A 14347-nucleotide genomic window follows, 5' to 3' on the forward strand; every position below is an offset into this window, starting at 1 on the left:
CGTTTTGAACTTGCCATGTTGTAATGTTGTCGTCAAATACATCTGAAGTTGGGTTTTGTTTCATTTTAGCGCGTTTGAAAAGTCACGTATCGTATTTTCCGCACTATATTTATAAGATTATAAGGCGCACTGTCAATGAATGGTCTATTTTGAATCATTTTTCATATATAAATACAAAACAGTCTGATAAGTCAGTCAGTTAAACGTTATTAATGAGTGTGCAGCTTTTCTTTGCAATCTTTTGACAGTTGCTGCAAGATATTAATTCATCCATATATAAGGCTCATCGTTGTTTTTTGAGAAATTAAAGGCTTTTAAGTGCGCCTTATAGTCCGCGAGAATACAGTATATTTAGCCTTCTCCCCATTCACAGCTCTGTTCCCCTTGTGATGTCATTAGGTGGTCATCTAATTGCTTTTATGTGTTTGTTTTGTTTTGACCCAAAATAAATTTGTAAATTTGTCTTGGACACACAGGCTGCCACACATAAGACACAGAACATGACACAGACGCTAGATTAATACATGAAAAACACTCCATAAACCTCCATAAACTATCAGCGCTCTGCTCTAGGGCCCGACTTTAGGAGGTTCCCTGACACAAGTATGTTTTTATAGTCTTGTGTTGTGACCCGATAGCGGCGTCTGGAGCTCGTGGAGGGAGTGTAAGACATAAGACGGGTCAGAGATCATTTTCCATCTCCTTAAATATCTGCTGTAATGTTGGGTGTTCTCTTACTCCCTTTAGGGCGAGTCATTTTGTGTGAACTAGATCCATCCACCAAAACATGATCGAATTGTATTATTTATAACAGGAACAGTGGTTCTTTTAAGGCCTTTTCTGGTTTTGAAGTTAAAATGCCCCATTATAACATTAAACGATTGTGTGATACAGTAAAAAAAAACTAGTGTTCCCCTGGCACTGGTTGAACAACAAGGCCCAGCCCAGAACCAAACCAGGACTAACTCATGCAGGTCTAACCCAAACCAGGACTCACCCAGGACTGAACCAGGTCTAACCCAAACCAGGACTCACCCAGGACTGAACCAGGTCTAACCCAAACCAGGACTCACACAGGACTGAACCAGGACTAACCCAAACCAGGACTCACCCAGGACTGAACCAGGTCTAACCCAAACCAGGACTCACCCAGGACTGAACCAGGACTAACCCAAACCAGGACTCACCCAGGACTGAACCAGGTCTAACCCAAACCAGGACTCACACAGGACTGAACCAGGACTAACCCAAACCAGGACTCACCCAGGACTGAACCAGGTCTAACCCAAACCAGGACTCACCCAGGACTGAACCAGGTCTAATCCAAACCAGGACTCACACAGGACTGAACCAGGACTAACCCAAACCAGGACTCACACAGGACTGAACCAGGTCTAACCCAAACCAGGACTCACACAGGACTGAACCAGGTCTAACCCAAACCAGGACTCACACAGGACTGAACCAGGTCTAACCCAAACCAGGACTCACCCAGGACTGGACCAGGACTAACCCAAACCAGGACTCACCCAGGACTGAACCAGGTCCAACCCAAACCAGGACTCACACAGGACTGAACCAGGTCCAACCCAAACCAGGACTCACACAGGACTGAACCAGGTCTAACCCAAACCAGGACTCACCCAGGACTGAACCAGGTCTAACCCAAACCAGGACTCACCCAGGACTGAACCAGGACTAACCCAAACCAGGACTCACACAGGACTGAACCAGGTCTAATCCAAACCAGGACTCACACAGGACTGAACCAGGTCTAACCCAAACCAGGACTCACCCAGGACTGAACCAGGACTAACCCAAACCAGGACTCACACAGGACTGAACCAGGTCTAACCCAAACCAGGACTCACCCAGGACTGAACCAGGACTAACCCAAACCAGGACTCACACAGGACTGAACCAGGTCTAACCCAAACCAGGACTCACACAGGACTGAACCAGGACTAACCCAAACCAGGACTCACCCAGGACTGAACCAGGTCTAACCCAAACCAGGACTCACACAGGACTGAACCAGGTCTAACCCAAACCAGGACTCACCCAGGACTGAACCAGGTCCAACCCAAACCAGGACTCACACAGGACTGAACCAGGTCCAACCCAAACCAGGACTCACCCAGGACTGAACCAGGTCTAATCCAAACCAGGACTCACACAGGACTGAACCAGGACTAACCCAAACCAGGACTCACACAGGACTGAACCAGGACTAACCCAAACCAGGACTCGCCCAGGACTGAACCAGGACTAACCCAAACCAGGACTCACACAGGACTGAACCAGGTCTAACCCAAACCAGGACTCACCCAGGACTGAACCAGGTCTAACCCAAACCAGGACTCACCCAGGACTGAACCAGGTCTAACCCAAACCAGGACTCACCCAGGACTGAACCAGGTCTAAACAGAGCCACATTTCATTTGCTTTGCTTCTTTGCTTGTATTTTAATAGTATTAATTTACTAATTGAATGAGTTAGTGCCAGATTTAATATAAAGTTATCTGATTTCCTGATATTTGTTTAAACTGTTATTTTGTTCTTATCACTCACTGGTTTAAATATTCAATCAAATATTTACACACAGTTTAATAGTTATGTTATTTTGTTACCAATGTAATTATGGGCCCATTTACACTACTTGAACGGGCCCTCGAGGTGAGTCCGTTCTCATAAAGGAGCCCTCGGCCCTAAAGGTTGATGACCCCTGGCTTATATAAAACTAGTTGATGATCTAGTGCAGCCTATTTTAGTCTTCTTTTAGGCAGCTGGATACATTATACAAGCTGCATGTTCCCAGTACTTTTTGACCCTTCAGAAAAGAAAAGTGACATGGTGCATCATCAAACGCTCACCACAGGAGAAAGTTCTGTCTGGAGTGACTTCAGACGGGAACATTCCTCCGTCATCATGCTAATAAACAAACATACTGATAATAGCAGTATACCAGCGTGTATGTGATAGCCCAGCGGAGCCCTGACGACTTCAAAGTTGTTTTGTGAAGACTGGAGCCGCAGGGGCCACTAACAGGGGCCACTAACAGGGGCCACTAACAGGGGCCACTAACAGGGGCCGCACTGTCCTCTCTGTGGGTACATTAGTATTTGATTTGAAATCATGTGAACACGCCTGTGTCCTCCGATACTGCGATACTCCGATTAGGAAAGAGTTAACCCTGCCACCCCTTGATAGAAACAGAATCCAGTTATTATGTATCCTTAAATAAATGCACTCGTGATGCAATGTTATTATTTGAATAGTTAAAACAGTGTTTAAAATGACAAAACAATATATAGAAAATACTACTTTTATAACTTCTGTATCGGCCTGTGGGTAAACCCATAAAAAGAGCTCCTGTGCGTGTAGGGGACGAGGGCCAGTCGAAACGTGGCGACGGTCAAAGTAGTTTGTTCCATTTTTACCATTTGGTTTCAACAAAACAATGCACTTGAGCTCCAGCAACTCAACTGTCTGTGAAATGAAAGTGCTCATATTGTGAGTCACTGTTTGGTGCTTAAATCACTGTGAGCTCCTGATGAGTCACGTTACATCGGTCCAGCGCTGGATAAACAAGGCCTCCATTACCACGGGGACACACCCAGAGCTCCGCCCAGAGCTGTCATCACTGACCACAGCCGCTCCACCACTGCTCCCCCGCCCCTCCACCACCGCCCCTCCACCACCGCTCCCCCGCCCCTGCACCCCCGCCCCTCCACCACCACTCCCCCGCCCCTCCACCACCGCTCCCCCGCTCTGCTGTGGAACACTGTGTCTTGTTTACTGTGTGTCGTGGACAAGGAAAGGATATTAAACTGCATTGGTTGGATTTCTTTGATATGAGTCGTTCAGGCGGAGTTAGATTAATAGCTCTGACTTTATTTTATTTGGATCAGGACTTATTGCCATATGATTTTGATTATATCTTATGTCTTAGTCGACCACATTTTTTACTAGCCAACTAACTATTGTATTAGGATAAAGGGGATTTGTATGATGCACAGGGCATTTAGTATTTAGTCAAGCAAGTATTATAAATCGAACATGTCTAAAAGAAATTTGACAGATCAAAATGAATATTCTAACTCCTTTGTCTTGCTATCTCATGTAACACACCTTCAGGGGTCTCATTTATCAGCTGTTTATTTGTCAGTTAAAATGTATAAAAAGACAACCTGGGGTGGAAATGTGCAGTCTGCTCCTCAAACCCTGACTCTGACCTGTGGGGGTTTCAGACACGACAGAAAGACATGATTCTCACTGGAGTTTTGTCTGCACGCACACTTTTACTCAGAATTCCTCATAAAATTGTATAAACACAACCCCAGGTAGTACATGTGACCGCTATGAAGCCTATCCACATTCAGCATCTTCTCTGTCAGCGTAAATAAAATAAAGTGAAATTATATTTGAATGATAGCCTCAGAAATATGTGGTAGTTGTCAGTTGAAAGGACTGTAGCCTCCTTGGACCTAGACATTATCTGTGCTACACGTATGTGTTGTACACATATGTGTAGGTGTTGTACACATATACACATATGTGTACAACACATTTTGGGTTGGCTGGACCACAAGACTAATTTTTTTCTCTACAAAGTTCTGGTGTCCACATTTTGGGCCATTATACTGCCACCTAGTGGTGACAGAAGGTTTTAAGTGTTTAGAATGTTCTGAATGTTTAGTTTTACTTCATATTACTACTACTTATTACACTAGTACATACATCTTCCTGCTCCTTTAGCCACATTAGTCCAAGAGGTGACTTTATTGTGTTCTAGCAAAATGACTAAAACATAAAACGTGCACATCATTTTTCTAAACTGCAATCAGACCAAAACAGCGAGAGATGAATAAAATATGTGATGCAAGAGTTTGGCTCCTCTGAGGTTAAGATTTAAGACTTTAAGAAGTTTAATATGTCAAGTTTGTCGAGCAAATCCCAAATAAATAATGACAAAGTTCAACATTTTTGGATCATCATTAGATAATAAACACAATAAAGTATTGTATCACTATAATAGTCTTACATTTTTTCTTTCCTTATTTTAGTAGTTTGTAGTACTGTTATATTTTTGGTCTGAATATGTTTTCATATTTTGTTTTATGATTAATCAGTTGGATTGTTTGTCTTGGATTTGATTTCATCACCTCTTATGGACCGGACCTAGCCCTATACATTAAAATTTAAGTAAGATTATATACAACTATATTTTAATTGATACATTATAGATTATACTTAATCTCTTTATCAACACATATATTTTCTTATTTTATCGTCAGTATAATTAAATGTAAATAAGATCACATTTTTGCCTCTAACTAAACAGCATTTAAAAAGTCCTTCTCACACTCAAGCGGCCCCTCATTATCATATGTTTTCATGATGTATGTAACTCCTGCCTTGGACTCAGTAAACTAATATATTTGGGGTATTCTTCTAGTAGCAGAAAAAAAGGCCATCGCGAAAAAGTGGATAAAACAAACGAGACTGAACTGACAGTATAACAAGGGAAAAATGACATTAAAACTTGAGTTGAAAAATGGACAAATTTGACAAACTTTGTACTAGATGGGACATTGGGACATGTATTTTTTCTCTTTTTGTCACGTTTAGTGTTATGTTTGTGTTTTTTTTTTGTACATTTAAAAACAGAACAAAAATGCAATTAGAAAGTCTTCCTAACATGTTTTATTGCTTGTCCGTGTTTCCAGGCCCACAGAACTGTTCCGCAGCTGTAACGTCCAGTCGGACCAGGGCGCCATGAACGACTTCAAACTGTGGTCCAACGGCACCATCAAGATGCCCTTCATGAACATCCCGGTGCTGGACATAAGGAAGTGCCTCCCCGAGACCTGGAAGACTGTAGCCTGTGTGCTGCAGATCAAGCCCTGCCACAGCAGGTCCCGAGGCAGCCTCATCTGCAAGTATGAGTCCCACCAGCAGGAGGCGCACTGTCAGGAGAGACTCAGCACACAGCTAACAACAAGTGGAACCAAACTGTAGCCTATATTATATTGATGTTCACGTGCTGCTACAGACCCTTTCAAAGTGTAAACAAAAGCATTCTAACTCTGGAATGGAGCAAAAGTGAAGTGGAACATGATGTGATTTCTGAGATTAACTTCAGAATATCGCTAAATATGACAAATCAAGGTGGTTGTGTCGAATGTAAAGCACTCAGATACATGAGAGTGAAGTCAGAGCCTGGTTTAAAGACATTTACTGTTGTATTTTACATGACATTTTGGTTGAAGGCGAAATCATGATGTTTAGGTTTTACTGGGCAAATACTTCCAGAGACGTTGACCGCACAATCGTTTTCCATTTATCTGCGGATATATTACTTACTTTACAGTAAATCATGCTTTTTGGGAGATTTTAAAGCAAAATCTATATTTTTCTGTTAATGTAATAGAAATGCAAATTAACTGACATTTCTATACTGGAAATTCAAATTGAAGGCAAGGCAAGGCAAGTTTATTTGTAGAGCACATTTCATACACAAGGCAATTCAAAGTGCTTCACACAGCAGGAAAAATGCATTCAAATCACAAAGAAATTACAGAAACAGAAATACAATAAAATTAACTAAATTAAAAATTATCAATCCAACTGATTTTCTAAACTAATAAAATCACAAACAAAAGAGAAGAGTGCAAAGAAAAAATCCTTTCAGTCATATGCGCAGCTAAACAAAACTGTTTTTAGCTTAGATTTGAACATTGTCAGAGTAGAAGCCTGTCTCACATCTTCAGGAAGACTGTTCCAGATTTTAGCTGCATAAAACTGAAACGCAGATTCCCCATGTTTAGTCCTGACTCTGGGCACCAGCAAGAGGCCGGTCCCTGAGGTCCTCTGAGTCCGAGATGGTTCATATGGCACTAACATATCCAAGATGTACTTTGGTGCTAGGCCATGGAGAGACTTGTACACAAGCTGAGCTGCTTTAAAGTCTATTCTCTGAGCCACAGGGAGCCAGTGCAGAGACCTGAGAACAGGACTAATGTGATCATACTTCCTGGTTCTAGTCAGGACCCGAGCAGCAGCGTTCTGGATGTACTGCAGCTGTTTTACAACTCGTTTGGAGAGGCCAGTGAACAGGCCGTTACAGTAGTCTAATCTACTGGAGACAAACGCATGGATAAGTCTCTCTAAATCTGGTTTTGACACTATATTTTTGATTTTGGCAATGTTTTTTAGATGGTAAAAAGCTGCTGATGTTATTGATTTGACGTGGCTATTAAAGTTCAAGTCTGAGTCCATTATTACCCCCAGATTTCTTAATTGGTTTGTAGGTTTTAGAGCGAGACTCTGGAGGTGACCGCTAACACTTTCTCTTTGTTTCTGTGGGCCAAAAACGATGATTTCAGTCTTGTTTGAGTTCAGCTGGAGAAAGTTGTTTTGCATCCACAAACTGATCTGTTGGATGCAGTGACAGAGTGAATCTACTGGTCCATAGTCACCTGCCGATAGTGAAACATAGATCTGAGTGTTGTCTGCATAATTGTGATAGGACACATTTTCACTGCGTATCAACTGACCTAACGGCAGCATGTAGAGGTTGAACAGAAGGGGACCCTGGACTGACCCTTGGGGCACTCCACAGGTCAGGGTCATGTGGTCCGAGACACAGCTACCAATTTCAACAAAGTACTTCCTGTCTTCCAGATAGGACCTTAACCAGTTTAGGGCAGTGCCAGTGATGCCCACCCAGTCCTCTAGTCTCTGTAAGAGGATCCCATGATCGACAGTGTCAAAAGCAGCACTCAGATCTAACAGAATTAAGACTGAGGCTTTGCCCGTGTCAGTGTTCAGGCGGATGTCATTTGTCACCTTGACAAGAGCAGTCTCAGTGCTGTGATGAGGTCTAAAACCTGACTGAAAAACATCAAATGAGTTGTTTATTAAGAGGAAATCTGTGAGCTGTTGGTAAACAACCTTTTCAAGGACTTTGCCCAAAAATGGCAGATTAGAGATGGGCCGGTAATGACTCAGTACTGCGGCATCAAGACTGCTCTTCTTTAGGAGAGGCTTTATGACCGCAGTTTTCAAAGACATTGGGAATGTTCCAGATTGAAGCGACATGTTAACTATGTGAGTGAATGGTGCTAACAAACTGTTCAGCACAGACTTTAGAAATCTGGTGGGTAACACATCAAGGCAGCATGTAGATGAACTCAGACTGGTGATGATCTCATGGACAGTTTTGTCAGTTACTGGTGCAAAGTGAGTTAGCTCTAAGTGTCTTGGTGGTTTTAGGGTAATTTTTTGCATTGTGGGATTTATAGCATTTTTAATGCCCTGAACTTTGTCATTAAAGAATAATGCAAACTCATTACACTTGGATGTGGAAATGAGTTCTAACGGCAGCTGAGCTGGAGGGTTTGTTAATCTGTTTACTGTGGCAAACAGGACACGCGAGTTGTTACTGCAGCTTCCAATTATTTCAGAAAAATATCTTTCCCTAGTTATACATAAGATTAGGTTGTACATGTTCAGCTTTTCTTTGTAAATCTCTTTTTGAACCTGGAGCTTTGACTTGCGCCATTTCCGTTCGGCCCTGCGGCACTCCCTTTTCTGTGCCCTGACCGAATCATCATTTCTCCACGGCGCCTTCTGCTTATTTTTAACCATTTTAGCCTTTATAGGGGCGATGGTGTCCAGAACATTCAAAACACTAGATGTAACAGAGTTCAACAAATCATTTACATTAGAACATGAGACATTTTCAAAGTTTATCATTTCCATAAACAGTGCACCTGTGCCATCACTTATGTGTCTCCTCTGAACAACTGCAGGACCAACCGGAGGTTTGGGAGAAACAGACAGGTCAAAGAAGACACAGAAATGATCAGACAGAGCAACATCGATCACATTAACATTTGAAATATTTACCCCCTTTGTAATTATGAGATCTAGAGTGTGTCCTTTGCTGTGGGTGGGGCCTCTCACATGCTGAGTAAGACTGAAGGTTTCAAGGACAGCATCAAGCTCTTTAGCGTTTCTGTCACAAATATTATCAACATGCACATTGAAATCACCTGTAATGACCAAACCATCAAAGTCTGTGCATATGACTGAAAGCATCTCAGTAAAATCATCAATAAAACTTTGGCAGTGCTGGGGAGGCTTGTATGTATCAATGAAGAGAATGGATGGAGACCGTTTTAGCTCCATTTTAAAGGATACATACTCAAATGATGAAAACACCCCAAAAGACAACCTGCGGGTAATTATTTCATCTCTAAAGACAGCACAGACTCCACCCCCCTTTTTTGTTTTCTTGTGTTTCAGATTCAAACTTAAAGTTGGGTGGAGCAGATTCTATCAGAACTACATTTCCTGTGTTTTTGTCAAGCCATGTTTCAGTTAAAAACATAAAATCAAGATTATAAGAAGAAATAAAATTATTAATTAAGAGAGATTTGTTACATAAGGATCTGACATTTAGCACAGCAAGTTTCAGACTAGTTTCAGTGAGACTGGGCTTTATCTTTTCACAGGGAATATGAATCACATTTCTCAGATTGGGCCTGACTCGCATTTTGTTTTTCCATCTCTGTGATGATGTGACTACAGAAATAGCACTAGGGGGGGCTCTTTTTACATAGGGCCCCGGGTTGGTTTGATTTTTAATGTGACAATAAGTCCCGGCAACGCTGAGACCCAGTGCATCCTAGCTATGGGAGATACCAGGTGAAAGGCGAAGTTGGATGGGTGGTGGGGCTTTTGTAGCCAAGGAGAGTTTGGGACCAGGTGAGAGGCGAGGGGGGATGGGTGGTGGGGCTTTTGTTGGTGTAGTCGGCATAGCCCTTGCTATATTGGGCGTGAGTGGAGCCATCTTAATGCCTGATTTGATCAGACTTTCAAAATGGCTGGGAAGGCCCATGGGTGAGAGTGGAGATGAGAAGGAGAATGATGAATCTTTAGTGGGAGTAGATGTTGTAGGGGGAACCCAGGGCTGGTGTGAAGGCAGGGGCGATGACAGGGATATTGTTGGGCTTGTCACAGATGGGTCCAAGGCCTTTGAAGATTGTTCCTTTGCTGGAGGCGGTGGAGGTGAATGTGGAGCAGCTGGAGCTGAATCCTTTGCTGGTGGTGGTGGAGCAGCTGCTGATGAATCCTTTGGTGGAGGCTGAGGTTGTGGTGCTTTTGATGTTGAAACATTGGCTCGGTCTCTGGCTGATGGAGCAGGAATTCTTCTCTCATTCCTCTCTTCTCTAACTATCTGCTCAGGACCCTGTCCAGGCCCAGTCCAATGCCTCAGAGCGTGGAGCAGGTTCTCTGTCAGCACCCTCACTCCACCTCTGCATAGGTGGGGGCCATTTCTCTTAAACAGGTCCTCTCGTTTCCAGAATAGATAGAAGTTCTCAAAGTAGTGTAGTCCTCTCGGGGAACACTCTTTGGACAGCCATGTGTTCAGCTGAAGAAGCCGGCTAAACTTGTTTATCCTCCTGTCGATGTTTGGAAGAGGTCCACTTATGAATGTTTTCATTTCCATTTTATCAAGCACGTCGAATAACTTCAAGAAGTCTTTTTTCAAAACTTCAGTCTGTTCCCGCCGCATGTCCACTGCACCCACGTGCACAATCAGCTGTTTAGCTCCTCCATGCTTAGCCATAATATTTGGAAGGAGTGACGTTATCTCAGAAACAGTGGCGCTTGGAAAAGAATGTGTGTTTATCTTTTCATGCGTCACGTGACTTATCGCGCCGTCCCCAACTAAAACAATCTGCGTGACCTTGGCTTCTGGCACAGATCCTCCTCGCTGTATTTTGGCCACGTCATCTTTCCTTTTTTCATTTAATTCCATCTCTGAAAGTGGTAAAAATCTGTTGGTGAGCTGTATTTTAGGTGACTTCACGTTATCTTTGTATCGTTTAGGCTTTGCTCCAAGTTTGTTCCAAGAAACAGCCTGGTCTTTCTGGTTTTTAGACAGTTTTGGAAACGACACAGAGTCACTGCGGTTTAGGTTGAAAGTAGCAGTTTTTCTTGTAAAACGTGTGCTCTTCTTACCGTCGGTCGACACAGGAATGGTATCGTGAAGAACTTTTTCAGATTCCAAAACAAATATCCGTGTTTTCAGCTCATTAATTTCTTGTTGATATTTCCGACAGCGTTCACAGTCTTTCTCCCTTCTTCTCCCGGACATGTCGCTGGCGTCAGATATGTCGTTAAAACTGGAAAAATGTTCTTAAAATCCTTGGTTTACTTGAAAAAGTCTAAAGCAAAAATGTTTGGAAGACAAAAACTGATTAAAAAGCAAAATAAATAAGGAAAGCAGCGATAGCAAGCGGAGCGAGCAAAAAAGCGTGTGCACTCTTCGGAAGCAGGTTGACCAAAGCATTTAGATCTGTGGTCAGTTAATGATAGAAAATGTTCTGTGGTCTACTTCATTTTGCCTCTATTCCAGACTTTAGAGCTGTTGAAGGACTCTATAACAGTATTAATAGAATTTATTAAAGACTTACATTTGAGGTGGAAGGAAGATACGAATTTGTTGTTTAGGAGTCAAAATGTCTTGGCCTGATTATGGTTAATATTACTGCAATTAAAATATTTAATATCCATGCTTTTTTAGGATAAAGTAAAAACCTTACAAGATAATACACAAGATTCACATACTGTATTTACTTTGCAAATACATATCCTTGGAATTTGTTTAAATATGTCTTTAAAAATAGTATGAACATGAACACAGATTTATTGCCTTAGAACTATGGGATTCTTATGTATGTTTTTGTTGTTTTATATTAAAAATAGCTTTAAAAAAAACGAATAATAATAATTTAAAACCTTATAACTGCAGTTTATGTTGTTTTGTCTTTGTGAAACATTAACATTAATTCATAATTAGAAAATAAAAAATAAATTCAAAAATGGAACTATGGGTTCTAACAGCGTTCAGGGAAGTTCTGACCACTCATAGAGCACAATGGAACGGGGCAATGGATTTGTGCACATATGAACCTAATAAAATGCACCAAACCCTGCCAAATCCCTGTACAGATATTCAGGAACAAGAACATACTAAATTATTTTTTTTTTAAAAGTCAGATGGAACCCTATGTTTCCAATTTGACGCTTTGTCCATGTTGTCTTTACCTTCCTGTGGGAGCAGTGATATTCACCTAGTACTTATGTATCTTCTACTGCTGTCATAGTAACGTGCTGTAAACGTGCGTGTGCAGGTCTGACTGTGTGGAGATCCTGACCCAGTGTGGAGACAGGAGGCGCTTCCACGAGGGCCAGACCCCCGAGAGGATCTGTGAGCTGCTGTCCCCGGTGGACGACCCGGAGCGCTGCATCCCTCTGCACACGTACCTGAGTGAGCGACACCACTGCTTATATAGTGTAGTAGTCAAGACATGTGTCCATGGCAGGAGGTCTGAGGCCCAATCATCATACCATCTTAAATGCGCTTGGTTTAATCCTCCAATCACAGAGGTGTTTTTTTTTATACCACTTTCTCTACGAGTAATCAAATGTTCAAATAGAGCAGACATATTACTTTTGAGTAAGCGACAATATCGAGTCCAAGCGCAAATGGCGCGACGGGACCAAGAGCTTAAAAAAACTGTCTACTACTACACTACACTTGTCAGATGGGAAAACAATGAGCAGTACAAATAATACAAATCAACCAATATTCAGATCATTTTAAGTTAATTTAGTAACCTGGACATTGTTATTACATTTACAGTTTATAAAGTTTGAGAGTGAATTCCTGCTTTTGTTGTCATCAGCTCCATGTAGATGTTAGCAACATTAATATAGCACAGCAGCAGATAGAGCGGACAGTAAAAAGAAACTTAAGGAGAATAACACATATATAATTTTACTGTTGGATATATAACTTCATCCAAATGGACTGTCTAACATGGATAAACTCAGAGTTCTGAAGTATTGTCTGAGTTTCCAAGTAGGAATTCCGAGATGTAAGGGTGTTCCAGTGTGAATTTACAAGTCGGAACTGGAAAGGTCTGACCGAGGATGACTTGAACGCGGCATATATTCCACCTCTCAAGTCCTATTTATTTTAATGTATTTAATGTAATTTAATGTAATTTATTGTATTTTATTTTATTTATTTTATTTATTTTATTTATTTTATTTATTTTATTTATTTTATTTATTTTATTTATTTTATTTATTTTATTTATTCATTTCATTTGATCCACCTTACACTAGTCCACATCTTACATTGTTTACGCATCAATAATAAAGGATGAATATATTTGACATGAAAAACAATATATAAAAACAACACAGAGACACAGAATGATGCTGGTGTGCGTCTGTGTGCAGCTCCCAGCATCCACCCGGACAACGTGGCGGAGGAAGTGATCCACCCGTGCAACCCCAGCCCCTGCCCCAGTAACCACCTGTGTCAGGTGAACCGCCGGGGTTGCCTGGACGACATCTGCCTCCCCTACATCTGTGTGCCAGGTACTACGAGTATCACAGACCAGTGCCTAATACAGCCACGTATAGTAGTAGCCGTCGTAGTAGCAGTAACGTGTACAGTTCTGGTGTTGTGCATTTTTTGAGCTCCTGAAATGTGTTTTCAGCGTGTAAACTGGGCGAGGCGTCGGAGTTCCTGGTGCAGCAGGACGCTCTGATCCAGGTGCCCACCCGCAGCGCTCCGGCCGGGTGCTTCGAGGTGTGCAGCTGCGGGGCCAGTGGTCGCCTGGAGAACTGCGTGGAGATGCCCTGCGTGGACACCAGCAAGGCCTGCATGGTGGGGGGGCAGAGGAAGAGTAAGTACGCGGCTGACGAACGAATGAACGAATAAAGTCAATCTGATCTTGTTTGTCTGCGTCCGTCGTGCAGGTCACGGGACGTCCTTCCAGATCGACTGTCACCACTGCTCCTGCTTCTCCGGAGACACAGTGTGCTCCACCAGAGAGTGTCTGAGCGAGGCCAGCTCTGAGCGGGACAGACGCCACTTCACCGGTATGTCCCCCCCGCTCACCCCACAAACAAGCGCAAACACGAACCAAAGTCACATCCACAGGGTTTAAAAAGAAACACTTGTTACCGAAGATACTGCCAGTGGGACAGGCCGGTGTATATTATATATTGGTCCAGGCCAGCGGCGTTTCAAGCATCTGGTGTATAGGATATATATTTGTTACTTTATTTTTGTAGTAATCTGTAAATTTGGTCCCAATGTATAATATTTTCCTATTATCTAGATTTCAAAAATAATTTAAAGTGCCTCATTGACGACTCATTGAACTAAAATGCAGTTGTTTTGTATATTTAAAATTTTGCCGAAAAATATTTAAAAAGATTATCCCAGTATAACTCATTCTTTAGGTTTATA

General features: G+C 42.2%; 1 protein-coding gene across 1 annotated transcript in view; it reads left to right on the forward strand.

Moving 5' to 3' along the window:
* Nucleotides 1-14347, forward strand: part of reck (reversion-inducing-cysteine-rich protein with kazal motifs) — a 61694-nt gene that overhangs the window by 24597 nt on the left and 22750 nt on the right. The window contains exons 11-15 of the mRNA XM_072451131.1: nucleotides 5730-5942; nucleotides 12210-12346; nucleotides 13327-13467; nucleotides 13590-13778; nucleotides 13852-13974. Of these exons, the coding sequence (XP_072307232.1) occupies nucleotides 5730-5942; nucleotides 12210-12346; nucleotides 13327-13467; nucleotides 13590-13778; nucleotides 13852-13974 (803 nt within the window). The remainder of the gene's footprint in view (nucleotides 1-5729; nucleotides 5943-12209; nucleotides 12347-13326; nucleotides 13468-13589; nucleotides 13779-13851; nucleotides 13975-14347) is intronic.

The sequence above is a fragment of the Eucyclogobius newberryi genome, unplaced genomic scaffold, assembly GCF_026437365.1.
Source record: "Eucyclogobius newberryi isolate DKJ021-1_F unplaced genomic scaffold, fEucNew1.0.hap1 SCAF_18, whole genome shotgun sequence".
Taxonomy (NCBI): domain Eukaryota; kingdom Metazoa; phylum Chordata; class Actinopteri; order Gobiiformes; family Gobiidae; genus Eucyclogobius; species Eucyclogobius newberryi.